This window comes from Sander lucioperca, chromosome 4, assembly GCF_008315115.2.
Source record: "Sander lucioperca isolate FBNREF2018 chromosome 4, SLUC_FBN_1.2, whole genome shotgun sequence".
Lineage (NCBI taxonomy): Eukaryota > Metazoa > Chordata > Actinopteri > Perciformes > Percidae > Sander > Sander lucioperca.
The window spans coordinates 15114636-15139205 of NC_050176.1; the positions used below are offsets into that span (position 1 = coordinate 15114636).

Below are 24570 nucleotides of genomic sequence, written 5' to 3' on the forward strand. Positions count from 1 at the left end.
ACACCTCACTTCAACATTGCGTGGAAGTCTGGGACGGTGCCTAAGGAGTGACAGACCGGGGTGGTGGTTCCCCTGTTCAAAAAGGGGGACCAGAGGGTGTGTGCCAATTACAGGGGTATCACACTTCTCAGCCTCCCCGGTAAAGTCTACTCCAAGGTGCTGGAAAGGAGGGTTCGGCCGATAGTCGAACCTCAGGTTGAAGAGGAACAATGCGGACTCCGTCCTGGTCGTGGAACAACGGATCATATCTTCACTCTCGCAAGGATCCTGGAGGGAGCCTGGGAGTATGCCCAACCGGTCTACATGTGCTTTGTGGATCTGGAGAAGGCGTATGACCGGGTCCCCCTATGGTCATGAAGGCTGGGTCATGACCGAAAGAACAAGATCCAGGGTACAAGCGGCCAAAATGGGTTTCCTCAGGAGGGTGGCTGGCGTCTCCCTTAGAGATAGGGTGAGAAGCACAGTCATCTGTGAGGAGCTCGGAGTAGAGCCGCTGCTCCTTCGCGTCGAAAGGAGGCAGTTGAGGTGGTTCGGGCATCTGGTAAGGATGCCCCCTGGGCGCCTCCCTAGGGAGGTGTTCCAGGCACGTCCAGCTGGGTGGAGGCCTCGGGGACTAGGTGGAGGGATTATATCTCCAACCTGGCCTGGGAACGCCTCGGGATCCCCCTGTCGGAGCTGGTTAATGTGGCTCGGGAAAGGGAAGTTTGGGGTCCCCTGCTGGAGCTGCTACCCCCGCGACCCGATACCAGATAAGCGGACGAAGATGGATGGATGGATGGATGATTGCAAGGCAAACACAAAAGTGTGTGTATGGGTGCATGTGTGTGTGTAGTACCCACTTGCCATCCGCCAGGTTGATCTTTCTAAAGGTGGGGTAAAGTTCTGGAGGTGGCTGACCTTCATGGTTCTCATAAAGGAAGACAGGAGAACGGCCGACCTCCACACCCAGCTGCTGCGTGCCCTGAGAGAGAAGGAAAGAGGGATGATTGGATTAAATGATAGGATGGGAAAAAGGGGCTTGTTTACATGTGTATTTACATTTTACTCCCCCCCCCCCCCAGGTATATTTCTTTCTGTATTTATTGTAATATAATATTTCATATTAAAGTTCAATATGTTTGTTTGTTTATGTGTGCACCAACCACCAAGGCAAATTCCTCGTAAGTGTAACTTACTTTGGCAATAAACCCTTTTCTGGTGTCAGTAAATGGGATATGGAATTTACATAATATTTACATAGAAATGCAATATTAATATGCACTCTCAATTAAGATTAAGCTAAGTTATAGTTTTAACCAGCTTTTGGCAAGTCTTTAACAACATTTACTGTAGCAAAACTGGCAAAACATATTCCCATTTTGAGGACAACCTGTGATACCGATCCCAGTAGGAGTCCTGCAGAGTGCATGGTTGTTAGGGGTTTTGCTCGAGGTCAGTCTACCATGTTAGTATGGTGAATACATTTGCTGAATCATCTGATTAAAGGAAGAGGTTCCCTTTTGTATAACAAAATTCATGGTCGACACAGCCAAAAGAATGAACATGACGAGTGACAGAAGAGCAGAGTAGTTAACCATTCGGCATGAAGCGAAAGTATTTATTTCAACATCCTGACGTAGCGTGCATGATGCGTACCTGCGAGTTGTACAGGGAAAGGAGAAAGACCTGTGAGCCTTTCACAGCTCTGACTGTGGTCATCACTGAGAAATTCACAGGGAATGGTGAATCTGGAGGGAATGCACACTCACAAATTAGGGCGCAGGCTCTCAATGACCAATTGAACATTCATACCCATACCCGGTTATTTACTGCATCAAACAAGCCCCACAGAATTATGTTACCAGGGAAGAGTTGATTAGTGGGCGCGCTCAGTTGAATCTTCTTGTCGATCTTAAAGGAGAGGTCCGTCTCCTCTTGTCCCTGTCTGCTGGTGCACAGTCCTGACTCCAACGACACACCCTCCATGTCCTCCGACAGCTCCAGGATCTTCAGGACATCAATGGGATCTGCTGCAAAGAGACAAAAACAACAGTATGGCTGAGAAGATTGGTGGGTTCAATCTGCTGTTGCACAGAGCACTTCATTCAATGTTTACTGCCCTTTCAGACCCGAAAGTGATCTGCACAGGTCACTTAAGAATCACACATTGGTAAGCAGTGATTTGCTCTGCTTCCTTAAATTCATTTTGTTATTACAGTTGGATAAGACAAAAGTTATTTGTAAGTTAGGGGCCTTCTTGAAACAATTTCAACCTTTGTTCAAGCAATCTATGTTGTACTTCACTCGTTATTGGTAACCTACTTTGCTCACTGATTTAAAACAGTGGTGAAATTGCTGACCAAAACTATGTTTGAGAACTCCTGTTATACTTGTTTTTGAAGCTGCACCAATCAATAGTGTTTCATTAATAATGGATCAAACACTTGATCAAACCTTCTTATATGAACCTCTTTTCCAGCCAAGCAGACAGACATTTTCAGCAACTAAGCTCTGATAAACACACTATGCATTTCCTACCCAGCACCAAACGGCAGACTAAGTAACTGACTAGCTGATGAATATAAAAAACATGGATTTTCCTCAGCATTGGTGTAAATACACAAACTGATAACGTCTTGTAAATGTACACAACTGTTTTGTGTGATGTTACCTATAATACAAATGATGCTATCTTGTAAACAAACTAATTAAATACTTTATCAGTCAGGTCATGTGCTCTTTGACTGTCTCTCTTTTTCTAGGACGCACATTTGTTGCAGAAGCTTGGTGTAATCACATGATAACGCCCATCTTGGCACTGACTCATGCAACAGACATCACACAACAAAGACTTATACCAGAGGTCTATAAAGAGTGCGTGTGTTGTGACGATGATTAAGCCCGAGAACACACACAGAAACACAAAAAGCAAAAGAGACATTTGCAATCTCTAAAGGCATTTCCAAAGATGTGGCCAGAGTTGTAGCTTGAGCAGAATCATATGCACAAACGCATTCTTTTGAACACTGTCGACACAATGGTCATAGAGATCTGTGAGATGGACTAAAGCAGAAAAAGATGGGATGTAAAAGATGAGACCGGGGGGGAGAGGAGAGACACGAGAGAAATGTGCAACATATTGAAAGTGAAAAGGGAGAGATGGGGGTAAAGGGGGAAAATAGAAGACATAATAGGTGGTAGGAGAGGAGGGCATGCCTATACTGGTGTAGCTTCTTTTCACACGTATTTCTGGGGCTTACGTAAACCCTACATCTGCTTTGCACCTTTCAACACACACACACACACACACACACACACACACACACACACACACACACACGCATGCATATGAGGTTGGCATAATGTCTGAGTCTGAGTGCCAGATGCATTTGTTGACCATTTCTTTTTGTTTGTCTGTCTGCTTGTCCATCTGTCTGTGTGCCAGCCTGCCGGCATTTTGTCAGCTTGTAATTCTGTCTTTAGTGTGCAGGGCATCATACTATTTACTGATACAGCTAAGACTGCACTATTAAAACTTCCAGTGACTTTTGTTGCTTTATGAGCTGAAAAACGTCTGTAAAAAGTTAACATTTAGGAGATTTTTTTTGTTTCAGGGATTAATGCTCTGTAATGCTCACTGTAGCTTCAACACAAAACACACTTGAGTGAACAGAAAGTGGTACAGGCGCAGTGACGGAGGCAGGCCAGCTGTTTCTCAATGCATCCAGTTTTTATGCTATTCTAAGCTAATCAGCTGTAGCTTTATATTTACCATACAGATATGAATGTGGTGTCAATCATTCTATGGGGTTTATTTTGTCTATTAATAAAAGACTAAACATCTAATTGGCGCCTGGGTACCTCACCTGGTAGAGGATGCGCCCATACTGTATATAGAGGTTTACTCCTCGACGCAGCGGCTGCAGGTTTCGACTCCGATCTGGGATCCTTTGCTGCATATCATTCCCCCTCTCTCTCCCCTTTCATGTCTTCAGCTGTCCTATAAAAATAAAGGCCTATGGGACTGGTTTATTAATTTAAGGGGCTACCGGAGTAGTTTTGGGATCTTTAGTCAAAACAGACTTGACCCTCCCTTCGCCAGCAATACATTTTTCTATGACCCTCCAAAATGATTAGGAAAAGAGGCAGGACCCTCCCCAACAATTTATTAATGCCTTCTATACTGGTTTGCGCTTGGCAAAGATGTACAGATAGCCTCTGTTTTTTTACAACCACGACATACACAACTTAACCTCTGCTTTCTCATCTTACACATCACACTCCAGTGTTATGGTGGATTTCAGGAGATTTTTTTTTTTTCAGGAGAAGTTACTCCTCTAGTAAACTAGTATTCACATGAAATAAAATAATAAAACATTGAGACCATTCAGCAAAGCACACTGGGTAATAACAAATGCAACACATGAGCTGGTTGCTATGGACTCGTCACTAGGCTTCCTCCTCAGTCATTGTATATTTTAGCATATAGGTAAAGCTGCCGAAGCTGAACATTATCCAAAACTCCATTTTTCAGAAGAGCATCAATTGGGGAGCTTGCATCCTACCACTCCTTCCTTTCACAAATAATCACCGGGACCGAAAGGATATTTGAGTCGGGTATGGCTGCAGCCTGGAGACCTCCCGTCTCATGCCCTCCCGGCTGCAAATTTTTTGACTTTTCAAAAAAAGCTTGCGTCTGGTCCACTATGTTTTCGTACTTTGGTGTTTTGGATGTTTTTGAACTAAACATTACAGCAATCATGCTAATGAATAGGCCTACAATTATTTTTTCAGCAGATGTCTTAGTTACAACACGATGGAGCTAGCAAAGCAGTTCTGTGTTTATATGTGCGGGCGGGATTTATTCAGTTTGGGAAATCCCACGGTGGCTGACTAAACAGGGAGGGACCCATCTCCTAGCGATGGATAGAGGCGGGGATTCTGTGTGGTTTTGCTGCTCTTTGATTGGTCCAATAAACTGTTAGTCATATCCCACCAGGAACTCATATCATTCTTCACATCTAACTCTCAGCGAGACGATGAATAAACGGTCAAACTATTCCTTCAAAATTCTTCCACCCATTTTATTTTCAGTATCAGAAGTCTTTTCCTATAAACAGATTTTAACTGAGCACCATAAACCATGTGCATGTTGCTAAAAAGTGACCCGGTACCTTTGTAGGATTGTAGTTACAGTGTACAGTATATTAAAGTACATAAAGGTTTTATTTTAAATTTTTAGCATGCCTGGCAGCTAACACGCTTTTCTTAAAGCCATAAATAGGCTACAAGGTAGCTCCTGGTGTTCAGACACGTTAAAGCCATGGTTATATTTAAGGTGCTCCTGAAACTCATAAGCATTGTGTACAAGAAGAGGGGTTTCAGTCATACATACCAAGAAATGATCTGACATCTGAATGCAGCAGAGGACAAGACGAGACATGGAAACTCTCTGCTCTTACTCGATATGCACTTAAACACATCAGGCAATGCTTCCCTATGCTGTTGATTCATATTATGTACAAACACAACACAACATCCACATAGAAAAACAGTGGGCATGTGCATGCACACGCACACACACGCACACACACACACACACACACACACACACACACACACACACACAGTACATACACTGGGCTGTACATACACAAGGGGTGTTCTGGTCTCCATCACTTGCTGCAGTTATCCCGAGGCTCCAAACTGTGGTGTGAGGGGCACCGTGATCAACATGCACACACATGCAGAGCATGTCAGCCTCAACATGAAGCAGAGCAACCGTAGTTTGAACACAAAGAACAAGACTGAACTCTTAAACTACATAGATAGATTGAACCATCCGAACACAATGGAGATGATTTATGGATTTAGGCTCACAACAATGACAAACTACATTTAAAAAATGTAGATAGATAGATAGCTAGATAGATAGATAGATAGATAGATTAAAAACATAAGTGGTCAGACAGGTTTTAAACAAAGTGACAGTTTAGCAAAATTTATTTAGAAGGGAAAACTGAGGTGAACTTTGACCTACCATACTTGTGGTAGGTAATTAATAGTGAAATCTTGGGTTTTCTCACTTTAAAGTGCCCATATTATGGAAAAAAAAAAAAAACACTTTTTCTGGGATTTGGGGTGTTATTTTGTGTCTCTGGTGCTTCCACACGCATACAAACTTGAAAAAAAAACCATCCATGCTATTTTGAGTGAGATACGGGTTTCTGAATGTAACCTGCCTTCAGTCTCCGGGTGAGCTGTTCAAAATCTGCAGGATTTTCTACGTCACTAGCCGAAACGAGGGGGCTTAACCATGCTAGCCCCCTCGTTCTCAATGGCAAAACACTGCTACAACACACACAAGTTCACCATAATCTACAAAATAACTACTTACATGTCCCTCTTCTGCAGGTATTCCACGCAAAGTTGGAAGTGCGCCTTCATTTAGAAGAAGTCTCCCAGCTAATCCTGCCTTGTACTGACTGCAGTTAGAGAAACAGCTAGCTAGCAATTGTGAGCCTTAGTGTGCAGTACAACAAAAATATGGTGTTTTTTGATAATTAAACCATGTAAACCTATTCTGGTACAACCTCAAAATACAATTATGAACCTGAAAATGAGCATAATATGAGCACTTTAAGTTTTGCATCCAAATACACTGGCTTAGAGAATCAGACTACTCTGTTTGCTTGTTTACAGCCTTTATGTTATTCTGCCCACTTGTCTTTCTCTACAGTAAGTTATGTAACTGATTACAGAAACACTGAAGTCTATGATGACAATGACAAAAAAACTATTGGATGGATGGATGGATGGATGGATGGAGGGAGTGTTACAAGTGATGATGTTACAAAGACATGTTACAAAAGGCTGACAAAAAAGTAAAGCAGTAAAGCAGTGAAGTGGAGGACACGGTCTTTTATCTGAAATCCATCTCGGTTTAAGGTTCCACATTTATCCATGCAGGATACACAAGTAAGTAGAGCAGACTCACAGACACAAACAACACACCGACACACAAACAAGTTAACGGGCACCGTATTAAAAAAGACTGGATTTGCTGGAAACCAGATGTGTGTCTATGTGTGTGTGTTTGAATAAAGACTGGGTAAGTCCTTTCTGTACACATGTGCTGTATGTGTGCGTTTGTGAGAGTGAAAGAATGCAATAACATGCTTTTTGCAGAAACAAGAACTAATGTTTGGTCGAGCCACACACACACACACACACACACACACACACACACGCGCGGTTTTCAGATCCCCCACTGAGGATTTGCCCCAGGAGTCAGTCCAGACCTCTTTACTCTCTCTAGTTTTCCTCAAACGTCTCTCTCAAACATCTGACATGGCTCTCCACAGAGACTATACCAGGAGAATGATAAAAAGACAGAGAAGAAAACCAGAGAGAACAATAGACAGAGAAAGAGTGCAGATGGAAGAATAGGATGGAGGGACCATATGTTTTCTTTCCTCCCAGTTCAGCTGGCACTCATCAAAGAAACACACTATAGTCTCTCCTGCTGTCGGATACCCACACATAGACACAACAGTTTATGCATACAGTACACAGACACACACACACTTAGATGAATCCTTAATATCAGTAACAGAGAGAGAGAATAAGAAACTAGCTGAAGGACAGACATGTGCTGCTTATCTCCTTCTAGGAATATGTGGCACTCATGTTGAAATCACACAACATCTCAAGTCCCAACATATCCTCGTAATCTTCTCTCCTCTTCATCCAACAGTCACTCTTCCTCTCAAACACAGATCAAAGACTGCATCAATATTTGTCAGTCACGGGGCTCCAACTCTTCTTGGACAGCTACACATTGCTTTTTGTGGCCCTGTGCTCTATTATTGTTGGATGTTGCATCAGACAGTGACTTTGATTTTGGAGAACAAAGAGTGAGCTTACTTTCAAACATAAGACAAATTTATAGCACGGACCTACTGTGTCAAGAGTGCAAAGTGATAAAGAATACATTACATATAGTTACTGTAATTATCTTGGCAATATTTGTTTACCAAAAAACTTACTCTTATAATGTCAGTATATCATCTGTATTTTAATTATTTTTTTTTTTTGAACATTTTTGTGTACCGCATGACATGTTATAGCAGAGATCTTCAACAGGGGGTCCGGGACCCATAGAGGGTCCTCAGAGTCACTGGAGGAGGGCCTCCAAATTATTGTCAATTTTTGAAAGTTTTTTTCAAAAATTAAAATGTCTAAACCTAATTCCCACATATTATTAGCAAATATAAATCTCCACTGGTGATAGGCTTACTGGCCTATAGGTAGTCATTAAGATAGCCATACAGTTCATCCTAAAGATTCAATGTGACACATAAAAGATGATTTATTAAATCATGCCAACAATTCATATTTTAATAGCTTAGTGTTCTATGCACAGTGCACTAAAAAGGTATGTGTTAAGGCTTGAGGCTGCCCTACATGTATTGTAGGCCCAGTTTAATATGCAACTTCATTTTATACAATATATGTAGTAGGGGGTCCCTGCTCCGTCTCTCTCTCTCAGTTAAGGGGTCCTTGGTTTAAAAAACGTTGAAGACCCCTGTGTTATAGCAACACCTATGTGAGAATGCTGTTCATTGACTTTAGTTCAGCATTCAACACCATCATCCCCTCCAAACTGATCACCACACTCAGTGAACTGGGCATCAATACCTCCCTCTGTAACTGGATTCTGGAGGTGCAGGTCTTTCCGCACCCATACCAGCAGGTTCAGAGGAAGCTTCTTTCCTGCGGCTGTCACCCTTCTGAACTCTATCTCTGCATCCCGGTGATAATTACTTAATTAATAATTCACTACCCTACCCCACCCATACTGTTCTACTTATTTATTTACAGATGTACATATTGTAATTACACCTATACATAGCCATATTCTACTGCTCTTCATACTATGCATTCTGCACATACACTTATTCTTACTATTCTTATGTTACCACACTGCACATAGCTGTACATACTGTACATATCTGTCTATATGGTTCATACAAAATATCAATATTTATTCTGTTTTTCTTATTATATATTCTGTTAATACAATATATATATATATATATATATATATATATATATATATATATATATATATATATATATATATATATATATATTATTCTTACTACTAGTATAATGTCACTGCTACTACATTGCACATATCTGTACATGTTGTTCATACATTGTTCATATTACATAGCCATATTTATTCTGCTCTTATAACACTGCAATATATTTCTTGTCCTGCCTATGCACCACCTGTCTATACTTGAATATCGCATTGCACTTTTCTGCTTTTTTTTTGCACTTCTGGTTGGACGCAAACTGCATTTCGCTGTCTTTGTACTTCTCTACTACTACTCTGCACAATGACAATAAAGTTGAATCTAAAAAAATCTATAGCTTGGAAGCCAAGCGTGCATCAAATTGGCTTTGTGTGACACATATCCTCCGTCAAGTCAAGTGTATTACGTGCAGAGATGGTTGAAACATCTGAAACAAAATAAAAGCTTTAACTGACTGTGAGTTCGGCATTAAGCAAAAGATAATCATATGCTGGAAAGACGCATCGCAAAGACACATGAAAAAATATTTCCCTGGCATAGCAGTATAGGATATTTAACCATCATCACATCACCAGTGATGAAATAACTGTTTCTGGACACTGAATAAGAGTGTTTTATTGAAACAAGCAAAGGAATAACCAAAGTACAAACTACACACCCATTTACATGAGCTGTCCAGTTAAATGTTCTGTATATGAAATGACTCCTGCTTCCCTTCTACCTGATATTTTCAGTGGCTGCCTATGCATGACAAATTGAAGAAAAAAGGTCTGTCAATCTGTTTTATGGACTATTGGTAAACAGATCACAACATCTATGATTTAACAGCTTTTGTACATAGTTAAATCATTTCAGTCTCATACTTACATACTGACAGTGTTTAACATATGCTCCAACCATTGTATTCCCACTGCCAGATCTTCTTTTTGCTTTAAACAAATTGATATGGCTTTCTGATCCCACTTGGAAAGGCTCAACAGAGACTTTACACCAAAGTCAACTGTGTTTGCTATAAACTAGGACAAATCTGACTTCAATTATAGCAGGGTACAATATAGAAAATGGTTTGATAAATGGCACTAAGAAATGTCAAAAGAGTTAAAACAAAACTACTACAAAAAACACTACAAACATCTGTTTGTTCTTGGTTGTATTGCTTGCCTTAATTTTATTTAAAAAATTTTGTAGAGGAATTATCATGTTTAGTTGTTTTTTTTCTTCTTCTATTTTATATAAGGGGAGAACTCTGAATAAGCCTATTAGGCTTCTTTCCGCTCATGCACTGTAATTGCTTGTTTTTGTATGCACTTTATATCCTTGTGCAAATGAACTAAACTAAAACTAAACAGCCATGCTAGCAGCTCTGTGTGGCTGAACTGAATGCTAAAGTCAGCATGCTAACATGCTCACAAACGTTTAGATACATTTAGACAATGATAGTTTACCATGTTCACCATCTTAGTTTAGTGGGATAGCATGCTTACGTTTGCTCTTTGGCACTAAACCCAAAGTACAGCTGAGGCTGATGGGAATGTTTTGCAGGTATTAAGTATTAGACACATCAATTTCTTGATCTGATGCTGTTTTCCCCTCCTAGATATTGCTGTTAAATTTTATAGACTTTAAAGAGAGTTGTGTCTATTATAAAGATGCTCTACCATTAATTTCATGTGAAAGAAAAATAATGTTGAACAAAATGTACTCCATAACTCACAGCACACTCATACTACATTTTCCATCCAAAAACATTTGGCACCCTAAAATTACACACTCTGGACTAAAACATTATATTCACTGAAACATAAATGTTAAAGCATTACGTCATCAAGTGGCTGCTGCTCTGACCCTCCTGCGTTGATTTGAATGGGAATGTCCGTTCTACTACCATTCTATTTCCATGATCTACACTGTCCCCAGGACAAAAGTGAAATTATCAGTGACAGGAAGTATGGCAGTAAAGAGGAAATGGTCATTCCATATTGGGGAGAAATCTGCCAGAAATGGTAAAGCAAGAGCTCAGCATTTTACTTACTACATTACCAGCAATGTCAACATCTTTGTTTAGTGTGTTAACATGCTAACGTTTGCTAATCAACACTAAACATTAAACAACTAAAGTACAGCTGAAGCTGAATGAAAATTCAGGTTCTCTTCAAGATGAATTGTAATATATTTGGTGATCCCTTAACTTTCAATCTAGTGCCATCATCAGATCAAAATGTTATTTTGTCCAATATTTTGGTTCATAAATACCGGTATCTGCAAACTAATTCTGTCGGGCTCGGGCCTTGTCGGGCCAAACTTTTAAGGCCCAATTACAGCTCTAGTGCCTCTGGCCACATCCCATTCAGAGTCACAGCAGGTGTTTCCCATCATCTGCCAAATCAAGAACACTTGCTGTAACATCAATGATTGGGGTTTGGCAAGAACAGCACCATTTTTTAACATTTTCATCCTATGCAGACACATGCAGCAACTGATCTTTTTAACCTTTAGTCTTTCAATGTTGTGCCAGGGTAAAAAGCTATCAAGTTGTGGATTCCAGGCAATGAAATGTAAGAAAAACACACTGAAAAGGTGAGGCAGGTATCTCTTACTTAGTAATGTGTGTCTGCTTGGCTGAGAGTCTCATAGAGTACAGATCTTAAACCAAGTCTGATTTTCTCACCAAACAGAACACTGATATTACTTTTTTATTCCATTATCTAAACATCACACCATTTTCAGCAATTAGCTCAAAATCTAGCAGGAAGGCTTTAAATTAAACATACTTGGATATAGCTGTGTTACACTGGCAACCAGATGATTTTACTGAATACTTTGAAAGCAATAAATAGCAAGGGTCAGATTTAAAGCTGGTAGTGAACCAGGTATGACCCTGAAACACCTTAGGCCAGACTGTGACATTCTTGACCGTAACTTGACCACATTGCTCATAACTATGATCATAATTTACACCCAATCTGCTGACAGCCAGGTGTGTGATTGCATTTGACAATTGCATTAGGCAAAAAAAACAGAGAGTGACATGTTACTGAAGACAGTTTAATTATAGGTGTTACGGACGAGTTTGTCCAGTAGCTGAAGAGGAAAGTGAGACATTATACTGCGTGTATGTGTGTAGGGGTGTAAATCGCAAGTTTTATAACGATACAATATTATATGGATTCTTTGGACAAGGATACGATATTTGCTGAGTCTGTCATGATACGATTTCAATTTGATTCAATTCAGGGGCCTGCGATCGATATGCAACTCAAAAAAAGCTAGTAAAAATACCATTTGACAATTTTATTACTGAGCTCTTCCGGACATTTAAATTAAAAACAAATTATTCTTTTTAATAAAAAGGACAAATATAAAGTGGTAATTAAAATAAAGAGGCGTGTTACAAATGATGTGTATCACTTTGCATCGATAATATTGGATCGTGGATCACTGAATCGATACATCTATCCAGACCGATGAATCGTTACACCCCTATATGTGTGTAGGACTTTGTTTTTCTGTGTTTCACTTTACCAGATGGGTTATTTACGAATAAATTCCTAAAGGATGTGTTCTCTGCTCGCCAGGTGGGTGATGCTACACCCCGACCGAGTTTGACCCTAGATGACCCTAAAGGTCAGGAGGTCACACACTTGAGTAATGACCTTTACAGACAGAGTGAGGTTTGACCCAGCATGTGGGCTAATCATTCTGTAAAAAAGCCTAACAACCTCTGTCTTCACTTAGTTTTTTAATACATCACTGAGACATGATCGCATAAACTAGAATAAAGTAGCCAGTACAAAGGCAGGTTGGTTGTCGGGACATAACAAATATTTTCAGCTATCTCTCTCAGAAGCTCTTCAGATGCAGCATGTCGAGGCACCATGGTGGGGTTTTTGCCAAGTCACCTGTTCGCTGACTCTTTCACAGTGAATCGCTGATGTAATCCTAAATAGAGCGGGTGCATGCTGACTTGCAAATAAAACAGCCATTAAATGAGGAAAACAACAGATGTGATGAAGTTAAAATGAAGGGTTTTTTTAAGCTTTTCCTTGGTTTTCCTGAGTGCTTAGACAGGTTGAGAACTGTGTTTTGGATCTGTAAAGCCCATGAGGACATTATATGCGACAACCTAAACTCAAGGTTCATTAAGTAGCTGTTCTAGAACTTTCGATTACATCCCATGTTATTTATTCATTCATTCATCTCATCTTGAGTTGTTGTTGTGAGTTTTGCCAACTGCTGTTTCCGAGATCCAGAATTCACTTTGAAGCTCAACTTTTAAAGTAGTAGTAAGTAGTTTTAAAATTGTTTTAACATTTTTGGGAAATCTGCTTATTCGCTTTCTTGCCAAGAGTTTGTCTTTCCTAGATGCCTAGCAACCTCCAAGACAAGGAATTTACTGCCCCTGGCCAAGAAATAGTCCGATATGTATCATCATGTGACACCGCAAAGTGTTGTTGTTAGTGTTGGTTTTTTTAAATGCATTAAACAAACAAAATATAGTGTTAATTAATGTGCTTTCAAGTGCTAATTAGTGATTTTGTTGCCTTTGTACAGAGTCAGCTAGCTGTCTCCTAGATTTAAATCTTTTTGCTAAGATAAGCTAAGCTAAGCTAATCAGCTTCTGGCTCTGGCTCAAGCTTTCTATTTACTGTACAAACATGTGTGTATGATCTTCTGATTTAACTCTCGGTAAGAAAGCAGTAGGCGTATTTCCCAAAATGTCAAACTATTCCTTTAAGCTTACATGGACAATAAGTGCTCGGGACAAAATGGAAATAAAAACATCTACAATTCCATGACAACTTACAACATTCCATCTGCTGATGTAGTATGATCGAATGCTCCAGAATAGCTACCAAATACTGTAGACTAAATGCGATGAAACTGTTATTTCAACTATTGTTTCCAAGGTCAAGAACGAACTTTGAAGCTTAATGTGATGTTCTTGTCTTGAAACTTGACTTGACATTTCAATGAATATCACAAAGTTTAAATGGAAATATAAAATACAAAATATTTGGAAGTCGATTTAATATTTAGGAATTACCTGACTCATCTGACCTGTCCTGATCCATTAGGCCTAACTCATCTGTCATCTGCTATAACAGACAAAAAGTACTTTACTTTCTCTAGTTTTGAAATGTTCTGTAGTTTGCATGGTCTCTTTAAGAACAGCAAAGTCCATAACACTTTGCTACTCAAACACATTGATGGCACACACTTGCATGTATGCTGATATAACCATGAGTGACACCAGGCTCCAAAAGCCCCAGAAGAACAAAGTCCTCCTCATATGTTTCCAGTGCAGCTCGAGTGGCTGCTGTAAGCAAGAGTCCCCAGTACAGTTCAGCACAGCTCACTTTAATTTTCCTCAGTCTGTTCCCCATTACCTAGTTCAAAATCCTGTATGCTGGTGTATGAGAGCACAGACTGATGCAGGTATGGCAGAACAAGTCTAGACATATAGGCCTATGCCTTTCGACTGTCTAGCAAATGTGCAGTGGGCTCAAGGAGCCCAGAAATATGGTGGTTCAGTTCAATAAGCTTTATGTCTGCCTGACCTGGCATTACAAAAGTATCTGTCAAAAAGTAATTTGTTCTGAAAGTTGAGTGGAAAATGACTAGAAGACGTTTTTTTGGGGGGAGAGGGGGTGTGTTTTGGGAATTGACCTATCCCTGACAAACCAAGATCACATAGACAATCAAATATTTGTCTAGATCCACAAATGAAAGTTGTACAAATTATGTTAAGGAAGGGTTAAGGATGACACTTAAACGACGATGAGCTCATCAGGGGCCGGAAGGCAGGTGGTGACAACTGATGTGACACAAAGAGAGGAAGAAAGGAAAGGACTTCAACTTTTTTACAGGCTAAAATACAATTAGGTAAAATTGAACTCAGGGAGCTAATTATTTGCACAAAGATAAACAAGTAAACAGTCATTAATATGTCAGCCTACCTGCCATTGAGGTGTAAAACACCGAGACAAGCAGCAACAGCAGCCATGTCTCGCGCACTGGACTCCATCGATCCATCATATTGCATTTGAAGATATCGATACGGCGGCCAATAATTCCCTCGTGCGTCCCCTGCGCTCCGCGAGACACCTGAAGTCAGAGAAACTTTTGGCTTTGCGCGCGAGAGGAACTGCTTCCTCGCGCCCGTGCGTCTCAACACGCACTTTACCAGCTGGCAATTAAGAGCGCGCATGCATTAAGGCTGATTTAATTGATGAAAAAATATATTCAGCAGCGCTTGTTCTCCGGTCTTTACTGTTTTTCTTCTGGACGGACGGATGAAGAGGGGAGACCAGCGGGGGGGAAAAAATCCTTAATCTCACAAGGTCTTTTTCCTTGTTCACCCACTTTCCCCACTTTCTCTCCTCTCCTCCCCCCTCCCCTCGCACCCTCTCTCCTCCGGGGTGACCCCTCCCTCCCCAGAGACTCCTGGTTAACGGCTCGTGGGGCTGTACAGAAACATAATTACTGCGCGTGTCATTATTCGCATCATTATTGTCTGAGTGATTTAAGGGACTATGTGGTGTCTATCTCTATTTCTCTTTTGCGCGTGTGCGCACGTTGGCACGCACGCACCCGCACGTACACGTTACACACAAATATGCTTGGGCACGTGCAATAAGTTTTAATGTTTAAAAAAAAAACTGCTAGCAAAGTTTCTTTCGATAGGACCAAATATAAAACTTCCAACATGAACGAAAAAAAAAATATATATATATATATTTTCTTAATGTTCTATTACTCTCTACACACACACACACACACACACACACACACACACACAAAGCATGCTAGGACAGGACATCGGTGCTGCCCAACTAATAAAAAAAAATGCTGCTGCAGATTCCAAATTCCAGTGCCTGTCTGTCTTTGCCCACCCCACACTTTCTTCCAACACACATACACCATATTCTTTCTATAGGCACAATTAAAAAGACAAAATGTGCTTCCTGCCTTTTAATCCAGGGGTTATTCATTCTTTTTTTCTGATGTCAAAAGAAACAAGCAGCTCATGGGGAGGTATCAGAAACATTTTATAGGGAGAAGTTTATAGGGTTTTTCACAGTCTATGGGTGAAAAAGGCTGACAGGATCAGAGCTCAGTGCATGCATCCACATGCACACGTGCACATGAATACCTACGTATATGAGCCTCAGGTCTCCCCTGTCCTGCTTCAGCATCCATTTAGACATGTTTTTATTTAGATCACTTGTAGGCTAAAATATGACTCTTAGAAGACTTAGAAGGATAGTATGACTATGAGCAGGTGATTCAGGACCAAATATAATTGTGTAATCAAATCCAAAAATATTTATTTAGTACAGTAGCTTATTTTATAGGCTACATTAAAATATAACAAAATGCACTTGATATTCTAACAAATTAAGCTTTAAGAATGAAATCTGTCAAGGAGTGTCTAAAATGACAAAAACAACAAAACATTTCAGCAGAAAAAGAAATGTGCCAAAAATCTGTCTTATCAATAACAGTTTTGGCACATTCTACTGTGTATTGACAACTGACACACTATGATATGTGCACATGAAGCAGAGGGCTAGATTAAAGGTGTAGGTATTAAAGTCACCTGACACTGTAGTTTCATGTGAGTAGGAATTATTCATCTTGCAGCAGCATTTTCTTGTCTTTTGTGAAGGTGAGAGGAAAAGAATAAGTGCTTTCCAGCCTGTTACTAATGATCAGATAAACTTGTGTTTTTGTAAAATAAAAACACAGATACTTTAAATGTGATGTACAATAATCATTACTAGTTAATGTTTTGGTAACAGTGCTGTTTTGGTAACAGAAGTAAATTGCACACACACACACACACACACACACACACACACACACACACACACACACACACAGACTTTTTTTTGTAAAGAGAAAAGAGAAAAAAATAGATTCCAGGAATATTTCCAAACGCTCTTCGTCCTGCTTCAAGTGGGTTGTCTTAAGACTGGCAGCAACGCTCAGGTGTTGAAAGTGTGTGTGTGTGTGTGTGTGTGTGTGTGTGTGTGTGTGTGTGTGTGCGCGCGTCCGTGTGCGTGTGTGTGTGTGTGTGTGTGTGTGTGTGTGTGTGCGCGCGTCCGTGTGCGTGTGTGTGTGTGTGTGTGTGTGTGTGTGTGTGTGTGTGTGTGTGCGTGCAAAAGAGAGGGAGACATGCAGAGAAATGTTGTACTTGTGTGTGTATCTTTTGTTTCATCTATTATTATATAACTCACTCTGCCAAAAAAAACATCTTCTGGCATCATCATGTATAATGTAGCCAGATTTGTGTTGGCTTTGAATAACAGAAGTCTTTCCATTGATAGAGTTAGACAGACATGAAGAATAATCATATTGACCACTGGGGGGTGCTGCATCTCTTTGCTGAGCAGAAGCTGACTGTTACATATCGATATGTGACTTTAAATGGGTGCTTATCAATTTGTTCTTCACACTGTTGGTCAGACAAGTCTGACAGGCAGAGGGTTTATTAAGTTTCAGATAATGCCATGGCAATATTTTTCCATCATGGACTAAAATAAAGAAGTTGGACATGACTCCCACAGGACAGACCGGGGCAAGCAAGCGTTTACTGGACAGATAATCTCACTGTTGTTGTACTCTGTCCATGTGACTCTCTCTCTGTCTCTCTAATCCTCTTACACTTGCTCTCACCTTAAATCGCCACTCAGCCTGCAGAGCTGCTGGTCTGCTGGTGTCTCAGGGTGACAACGGAGCAGAGAGGCAGGGGAGCCATGGTGAGTCCCGGGCAGAAAGTGGTGCTGATCACCGGCTGCTCCTCCGGTATCGGTCTGAGGATGGCTGTGATGCTGGCCAAGGATGAACAGAAGCGCTATCACGGTAGGTGCACTGTGTGTGTGTGTGTGTGTGTGTGTGTGTGTGTGTGTGTGTGTGTTAGAAAGAGAGAGAGAACATTCAATTGCAATTTGCTTTAGCACATCATGTAAATAGGCTACATTTGTGTTGCCAAAGCATAACAAGAAAGAATAGACAAGACAAGAACGACAATTCAATAATAAACAAACAACTACTACCTACCAATAACCTTATTTGCATGGTAAATGTTACATCACTTGTTAAACCCTTTATATTTGCTATCACTCCTCTACTTCGTCTGCACTGTAAGGATGCTTACGTAATGAGTGTAGTGCACATAAGAGTGTTACATAGTCCACACGATTATGAAGACTGAAGTCACTGTTTCTACAGAGGAGTGATTTCCATCTAAAGAGATGCTGCATGCTGTTTGCAGCGGTTTAAATATAAAAAAAAAATTCAATCTGAACCACATGAGAGTAAATGAGGATCCAATTTAGAATCAATAACAAAACTGTCTGATCCTAGAAAATGAATGGGAATAAATTGATAACTGGATACAATGGAGCAAATTCCAGGCTGTGTTCATTACTGAAACCTGAAGAGGAAACTCTGCATCCTTCACTATTTCATCTCCCCGCAGGGAGGTCAGAGGTCACGGTCAACTTTCTGTGGTCCAGATACAAAAAAAAGATTTATCTTTTGATTTAACCCACTTTCTCTTTTATTTTTAAACCTAATTTGTCTAATTGCTGGCGGTCCACTTAAAGGACCATACCAATGTTTTTTTCCATGTGTCAGCCTATCAGTAAAAACTAAAAAATAATGTATACTTTACATTATACTTTTAAAAATGTGAATAAATTGTTTCTATTGTTCCAGTTAACCATTGGTTTCCATTTCATTTTCATACCGTATTAAAGTTTATTAGTGAGTTATATTATCATTATAAGGTAAAGCAGTGCAGACTTTTTAAAATCAATCTGCATTTACAGTACACTGCATTACCATGCAATGACTTTGTAAAATTGACAAAACAAATCATGCAGCCTCACAAGACACAACTTCTCTGATCACAACTAAACCTTTTCTACGTTCAGACTGCAGACAAATCTAATTTGTTTCTCAACAACTTAAGCATAGGCACAATTAGGCTCTTGGATACATGAGTGACGCAAAACACACTTTGAAATACGATTTGAGCAGCCAAAGCCGCCGGACTGAGACGCATCTGTAGAAATCCGATTGGAATCACATTTCAAACCACCTCTAAATGTGGTTTGATTTGCAAAAATCGCACTCATGTGTTTTTTTTGCTGTCCAGACTTTCTAAAATCAATCTGTATACAGTCTGGATATGACAAAAAACGGATTTGAACTAAACAAGGCCAAATGTCTTACTCTTATGCATGTAACAGCAGAAAATAACTAAAGCCCCACTACAGCCTTGGTTAGGCTAATTATGGCTCGGCTCGCTGAGCTCCATTGTGGATGACAGGCTGGCGAGGGCTATTCCCCAACGCAGTGCTGATATGTAAACTGACTGTTGTAACAGGAGCACAGATGGGCTATAATAGGGCTACTTAAGGTTATTTTTACTACAATTACTATCTTTAGCAATACTTTTCCCATTGTTGTGTTATTTCACTTATTCAAAAAGAGAATTCAGTTAGAAAAAATAAACGGGGTGTACAGTATGTGAACACAGTTTCCTTTGTGCCTGTGTATGTGTGTACTTTACCCTCCATTCTCACCTATCATCGCATGTCTCTGACAATATTCTCCCAGTTCTTCATGACCATTACTCCTTTCTTTCCGTTCACTGCTATGACAGGAAACATACAAAAGTCAGGATCACTCAGGATGGAAATGCACACAGACAGAACGTGTTGATGCTGCACAATCATTCATAAAAACATTTTGTACTTTACACACATATGAAGACACTGGAGTCTACTCATCAACATTTATTTATGTGTGCGTCTTGTGTGAACCTAAATGCAGCCTGAGGCAAAGAAAAACTCAGTTTGACTCTCCAGATAGTGATATTGTCTTGTTTAAACCTCATTTACCTGGGCAGGTTGCCTAATCACATGCCTATTTACAGCAGCAGCCTGAAGGTGTAGTGCTGTGGGAGTGTTACATCCATTCACAAACTCACACTTGGAAGCTACCCATGGAAATTAAAGGATCATAATCATACGCAGGGCTATTGGCAAACAGCAATGACTAAAAGAATCATGCCTGCACACAGGTCAAAATGGCATGACAAAGATCTAATTGAGATTGAAATATTTAAATCAACTTGCGGTTTAAAGTCAGTGTGGAGGTGCTACTCTTTTTTTTTTTTTTTTTTTTTTTATTAAAGCTGCCAATATAAAAACCACAAAGAAGTTGTGGCTAGGGCTGCACAATTAATCGCAAATTTATCGAAATCGCAATATGTACTAGTATGTACTAATATCCAAATTGCAGGGGGGCGCAATATTTGTTATATGTGTCAAACCATTCTAAAATTCTAAAATAAAAAGTATTGTGATGCTGCAGAGACATCCCGGTCTACAAATTGTATCCTACAGACTAAAGAAAAAATCTTTGTTTGGTACAGATCCTCGCAAAAGAAATCACACTTCAATCATTTTTTATATATATATATATATATATATATATATATATATATATATTTTTTTTTTTTTTTCAATGAAAATGAGAATAATGATGCAAAAATGATCATTCCCTCCAATATCGTGAATCATATCGCAATCGCAATATCAGTCAAAATAATCGCAATTAGATATTTTCCTAATATCGTGCAGCCCTAGTTGTGGCATAGCAGAAAAGGTGTGCATGTGTCCTATCTACTCAACAATTTCTATTGTTCATGAAATCTCATGACCATACAGACTTACATTTAACACACCTTAGAGTCCATAGCCATGTTAATGGCTCGGTGAGGTTGCACTTAGGCACAGCAGTGCTTTGAACTACAAGCTGAGCTGGCAATGACAATCCTAACATGCTGATGTTTAACAGGTATGTTGTTTACAATGTTCACATCCTAGTTAAGTGTTAGCACGGTAACATTTTATTAGTATTAACATTAAACAATAAAGTACAGCCGAGGCTGATGAAAATGTCATTAGTTTGGCAAGTCATAAACCAAAGTATTAATAAAGGTAAGAGGATCACAAAGGTCAGTGGGCTTCATCCCCCAGGGAACATGAATGTTGAAACTAAATTTCATGGCAGTCCATCCAAACGTTGTTGAGATATTTCAGTCTTGACCCCTAGCGTGGCTACAGTATATATAGAGAGATTAAAAACACATTTTGTTTATAACTGTTAACTGATAATTTTTTTAAACTAAAAGTAAAAGTATGAACACCTCAGCATCCTAAAACAACAGTTCTGACCGTGTGCCATTGGCTAAGGATCATGGAATATGTTGTTAAATTGTCATAAACAAATTGTATCTATCTATCTTTCTATAAGGAGGTCTACAAATAATACAGTAGATACCCATACAGGTTAGAGTGTGAAAATAAAACCACATGAACATGTTTTGGAAAGAGTTACTAAAGAAATACATTAAAACCAAGTGAGTTACATATACTAGAGGAACAGACTGGGGGGCTTTGTCTCTATGAACCTTTATTCAACTCCATTCACATGGCTGATAAGTACTGCAAAGCATTTTTTCAAAACTCAAGACTATTCAATACATACATTAAAAGAAATCTCTTCTGCGCTCCTCTCAATCTCTTTGTTTTCCCTCTTTTCCACCTGTTCAGTCATAGCAACGATGCGTGACCTGAAACGTAAAGATAAGCTGGTGGAAGCTGCCGGGGATGCATACGGGAAAACTCTTTCTCTGGCTGTACTGGACGTCTGCAACGATGAGTCCGTCAAACAGTGTTTTGATGGCATCAAAGATCGACACGTGGATGTCCTCAGTGAGTAAAATGCATCCTTATCGTGTTGCACTGGTACGCTGTCCCAAAGTGATGTTCATACTCAACTTCTTCCTTGTCCTCTTTGATTCCTTCTTCATCTCCTGACCAGTCAATAACGCAGGTATCGGCCTAGTGGGTCCAATAGAGAGCATCCCCATCGAAGAGATGAAGAAGGTGTTTGAGACCAATTTCTTTGGGGTGATCCGCATGATCAAGGAGGTGATGCCTGACATGAAGAAGAGGAAAGGAGGACACATCATCGTGGTCAGCAGTGTGATGGGACTGCAAGGTTAGCAGACGGTATGGTAGGAGAAGGGAGGTGAGGCGGGGTAGGGCGTCAAACGCTAACAGGGAGAAATGACAGTTTGTCAGCTTCAGTTTGATGTATGTATGGGTTGATGACGGACGAATGGAAGAGTGGGTGGAAAGCTGAAGGAAGACTAATGGAGTTTAAGTACTGCTGTATGTCAGTACGAAACAGTGAACAAGAAGAACTGATCTATTAAACTGTGCATGTTGTCTCAAAGTGAAATGTAAGCATTTACTGTGTTTCTATAGGTGTGGTGTTTAATGACGTGTATGCAGCTTCCAAGTTTGCTATGGAGGGCTTCTGTGAGAGTTTGGCTGTTCAGCTCTTGAAGTTTAATGTCACGTGAGTGCCCCTGATGCTACTTCCGTCATTACTAACAAACCACATAGACACAGAGTCTGACATTTAACAACAGGCTTTAATCGTGTGTTGCCTCCTCCTTTTATCTAGGCCTGAAAATCATGATTGAACCATTTCATGAACCAGTTTGCTAATTAGCACTAAACTCAAAGTACAGCTGAGGTTGATGACAATGTCATTAGTATGTATGTGGTCATAATTAGTATTGTACAATAAGTATTGGACACATTTAAATTTGCATTAAAATTTTGGCCTGATGATGGCGCTGGATAAAACGTTAAATGCTTTTCTGTTACGCATTTTTATTTAGTAAATTATATTAAACTATAAATCGTTTACCAGCCACTATTAAAGGTGCCGTAAGTAGGATTGTGAAGATCCAGGCCAAAGAATTTGAACATCGACAACTTCTCAGTCCCTCCCCCCTTTCTGCTAAAGCCCAAACGGTCTCCTAAACCACTCCCCCCACAAGGGAGAATGAATGCATGTGCATGAGCAGTGATTGACACGCAGATAGACACCCCCCCACGGCCCTGATTGTTGCATCTGAACAGGGAGCGGTGGATTTTTGCAAATCACACTACAGGCTGTAGGTGGTGCCAGAGGAGCCAGATTTTTTTTAAATTACCTGCTTCATGTAGTTCTACTCGAACATAGGGTCAGTTTAAGCAAATATGACAGAAAGTTAGTTTTATAAGTCTTACCTACTGCATCTTTAACCAACAACTTTTTCAGCAAGTGAAAACAAAATGAGTCTGATTATCAGCCTCCCACTGGTTCTGACAATGTGATGCAGAATATACAACTAAAACCTCAAAAATATTGTGTTTACTTTCTTTACTTTAGTCGGACAGTCCAACGCTGTTATAAATCCTAAATACTTTGTGTCCAAATTCATTGCAAAGTCAATTTGTTTTAATTTAGGAAGACTACGTCCAAATGTTGAAGGGATTAATAAATTATTGAAATTGTTGTTGATTAATATTCATTTGCGATATTAATCAATTAATGATTTCAGCACTAGTGTTACCCATTTGCCACTGAGCTCTTCCTCAATCTAACAACGCTCTTTTGTTGAGTTCCAGTCTTCTTATGTTCCCCCTCTGTTGCGTGTCTCTCTCCTTAGATTGTCGCTGATCGAGCCGGGCCCGGTGCGCACAGAATTTGAGACAAAGATGATTGAGGAAGTGAAGCAGAAGGAGTGTCCTGGAGCTGATCCTGATACGGTGCATTACTTCAAGAATGTCTATCTTCCTTCTTCTATTGACATTTTTGAGACACTGGGACAAACGCCAGATGACATCGCCAGGGTAAGTTCACATGCAGTCTGAGTGACTTAGCTTCCCAGTGACACATCTGCAATTAATCCTGCAGGTCTGACTGGATATCTCTCTGTCTTTTTTGTCCATCCTCTCACGCTCTGCAGTGTACCAAGAAAGTGATTGAAGCAAGCAGACCACGCTTCCGTAATCTGACCAACCCCCTGTACACTCCCATCGTAGCGCTGAAATACGCTGATGAAACTGGAGGCCTGTCTGTCCATGCCTTCTACCACATGCTCTTTAACCTGGGACCTCTAATGCACATCAGCATGACTGTCATGAAGTATCTCACCTGTGGATGTCTGAGGAGCAGGACCGTTTCACCAAACTAGAAACTTATATCTTATACACAAATGTGGAACACCTTGAGGATGTAGACCACAAGCTACCTCGGCTTAAAAACAGCTTCAAAGAGATAATCTTCTGTGAGCTGCCATATTTCCCTGTGTTTATATACAGTTACATGTTTTGTAATGAACAGTCATTTCTATATTCTCTTTTCTGTATAAGATTGTAGCTTATGGATGTGTAGATACCACACCTGACTCCAGTTGAGTTAAAATACAACAACCGTTTTAGAAATAGTTTTAGCCTGCCCAGAGTGCCAAATGTGTAGGGTTTGCCCTTATGAGACAACATACTGTAGCCTGATTTCATTATTTTATCCCAACCGATCCCAAACAACTTCACATTTCAGTCTT

General features: G+C 40.0%; 2 protein-coding genes across 3 annotated transcripts in view; one reads left to right on the top strand and one right to left on the bottom strand.

The window, feature by feature from the left end:
• Window positions 1-17970, bottom strand: part of LOC116042715 (collagen alpha-1(XI) chain-like) — a 53609-nt gene extending 35639 nt beyond the window's left edge. Inside the window, exons 1-4 of one of the 2 annotated variants that reach the window (XM_031289031.2) lie at window positions 17763-17970; window positions 1842-2009; window positions 1636-1727; window positions 840-961 (exon numbers count right to left, since the gene is read on the bottom strand). In XM_031289031.2, the coding sequence (XP_031144891.1) occupies window positions 840-961; window positions 1636-1727; window positions 1842-1965 (338 nt within the window). In that variant the 5' untranslated portion in view covers window positions 1966-2009; window positions 17763-17970. Of the gene's footprint in view, window positions 1-839; window positions 962-1635; window positions 1728-1841; window positions 2010-15040; window positions 15456-17762 lie in introns of those variants that run through there. The other variant, XM_031289030.2, reaches the window with a different exon arrangement.
• On the top strand, window positions 17691-24358 carry LOC116042716 (retinol dehydrogenase 8-like). The gene is made up of 6 exons (XM_031289032.2): window positions 17691-17948; window positions 21716-21877; window positions 21987-22166; window positions 22436-22529; window positions 23674-23857; window positions 23974-24358. Exons 1-6 carry the CDS (start codon window positions 17843-17845, stop codon window positions 24199-24201), a joined length of 954 nt encoding a protein of 317 aa, XP_031144892.1. The 5' UTR covers window positions 17691-17842; the 3' UTR covers window positions 24202-24358.
• The last annotated feature ends 212 nt before the right edge of the window (window positions 24359-24570 follow it).

What these genes read in the sequence shown, in the direction of transcription:
- LOC116042716 (XM_031289032.2), top strand. Translation starts at nt 17,843, where the DNA reads ATGGTGAGTCCCGGGCAGAAAGTGGTGCTGATCACCGGCTGCTCCTCC. An exon ending in TCGACACGTGGATGTCCTCA is followed by an intron (nt 21,878 to 21,986) that starts GTGAGTAAAATG and finishes TCTCCTGACCAG; the next exon opens with TCAATAACGCAGGTATCGGC. An exon ending in CAGTGTGATGGGACTGCAAG is followed by an intron (nt 22,167 to 22,435) that starts GTTAGCAGACGG and finishes GTGTTTCTATAG; the next exon opens with GTGTGGTGTTTAATGACGTG.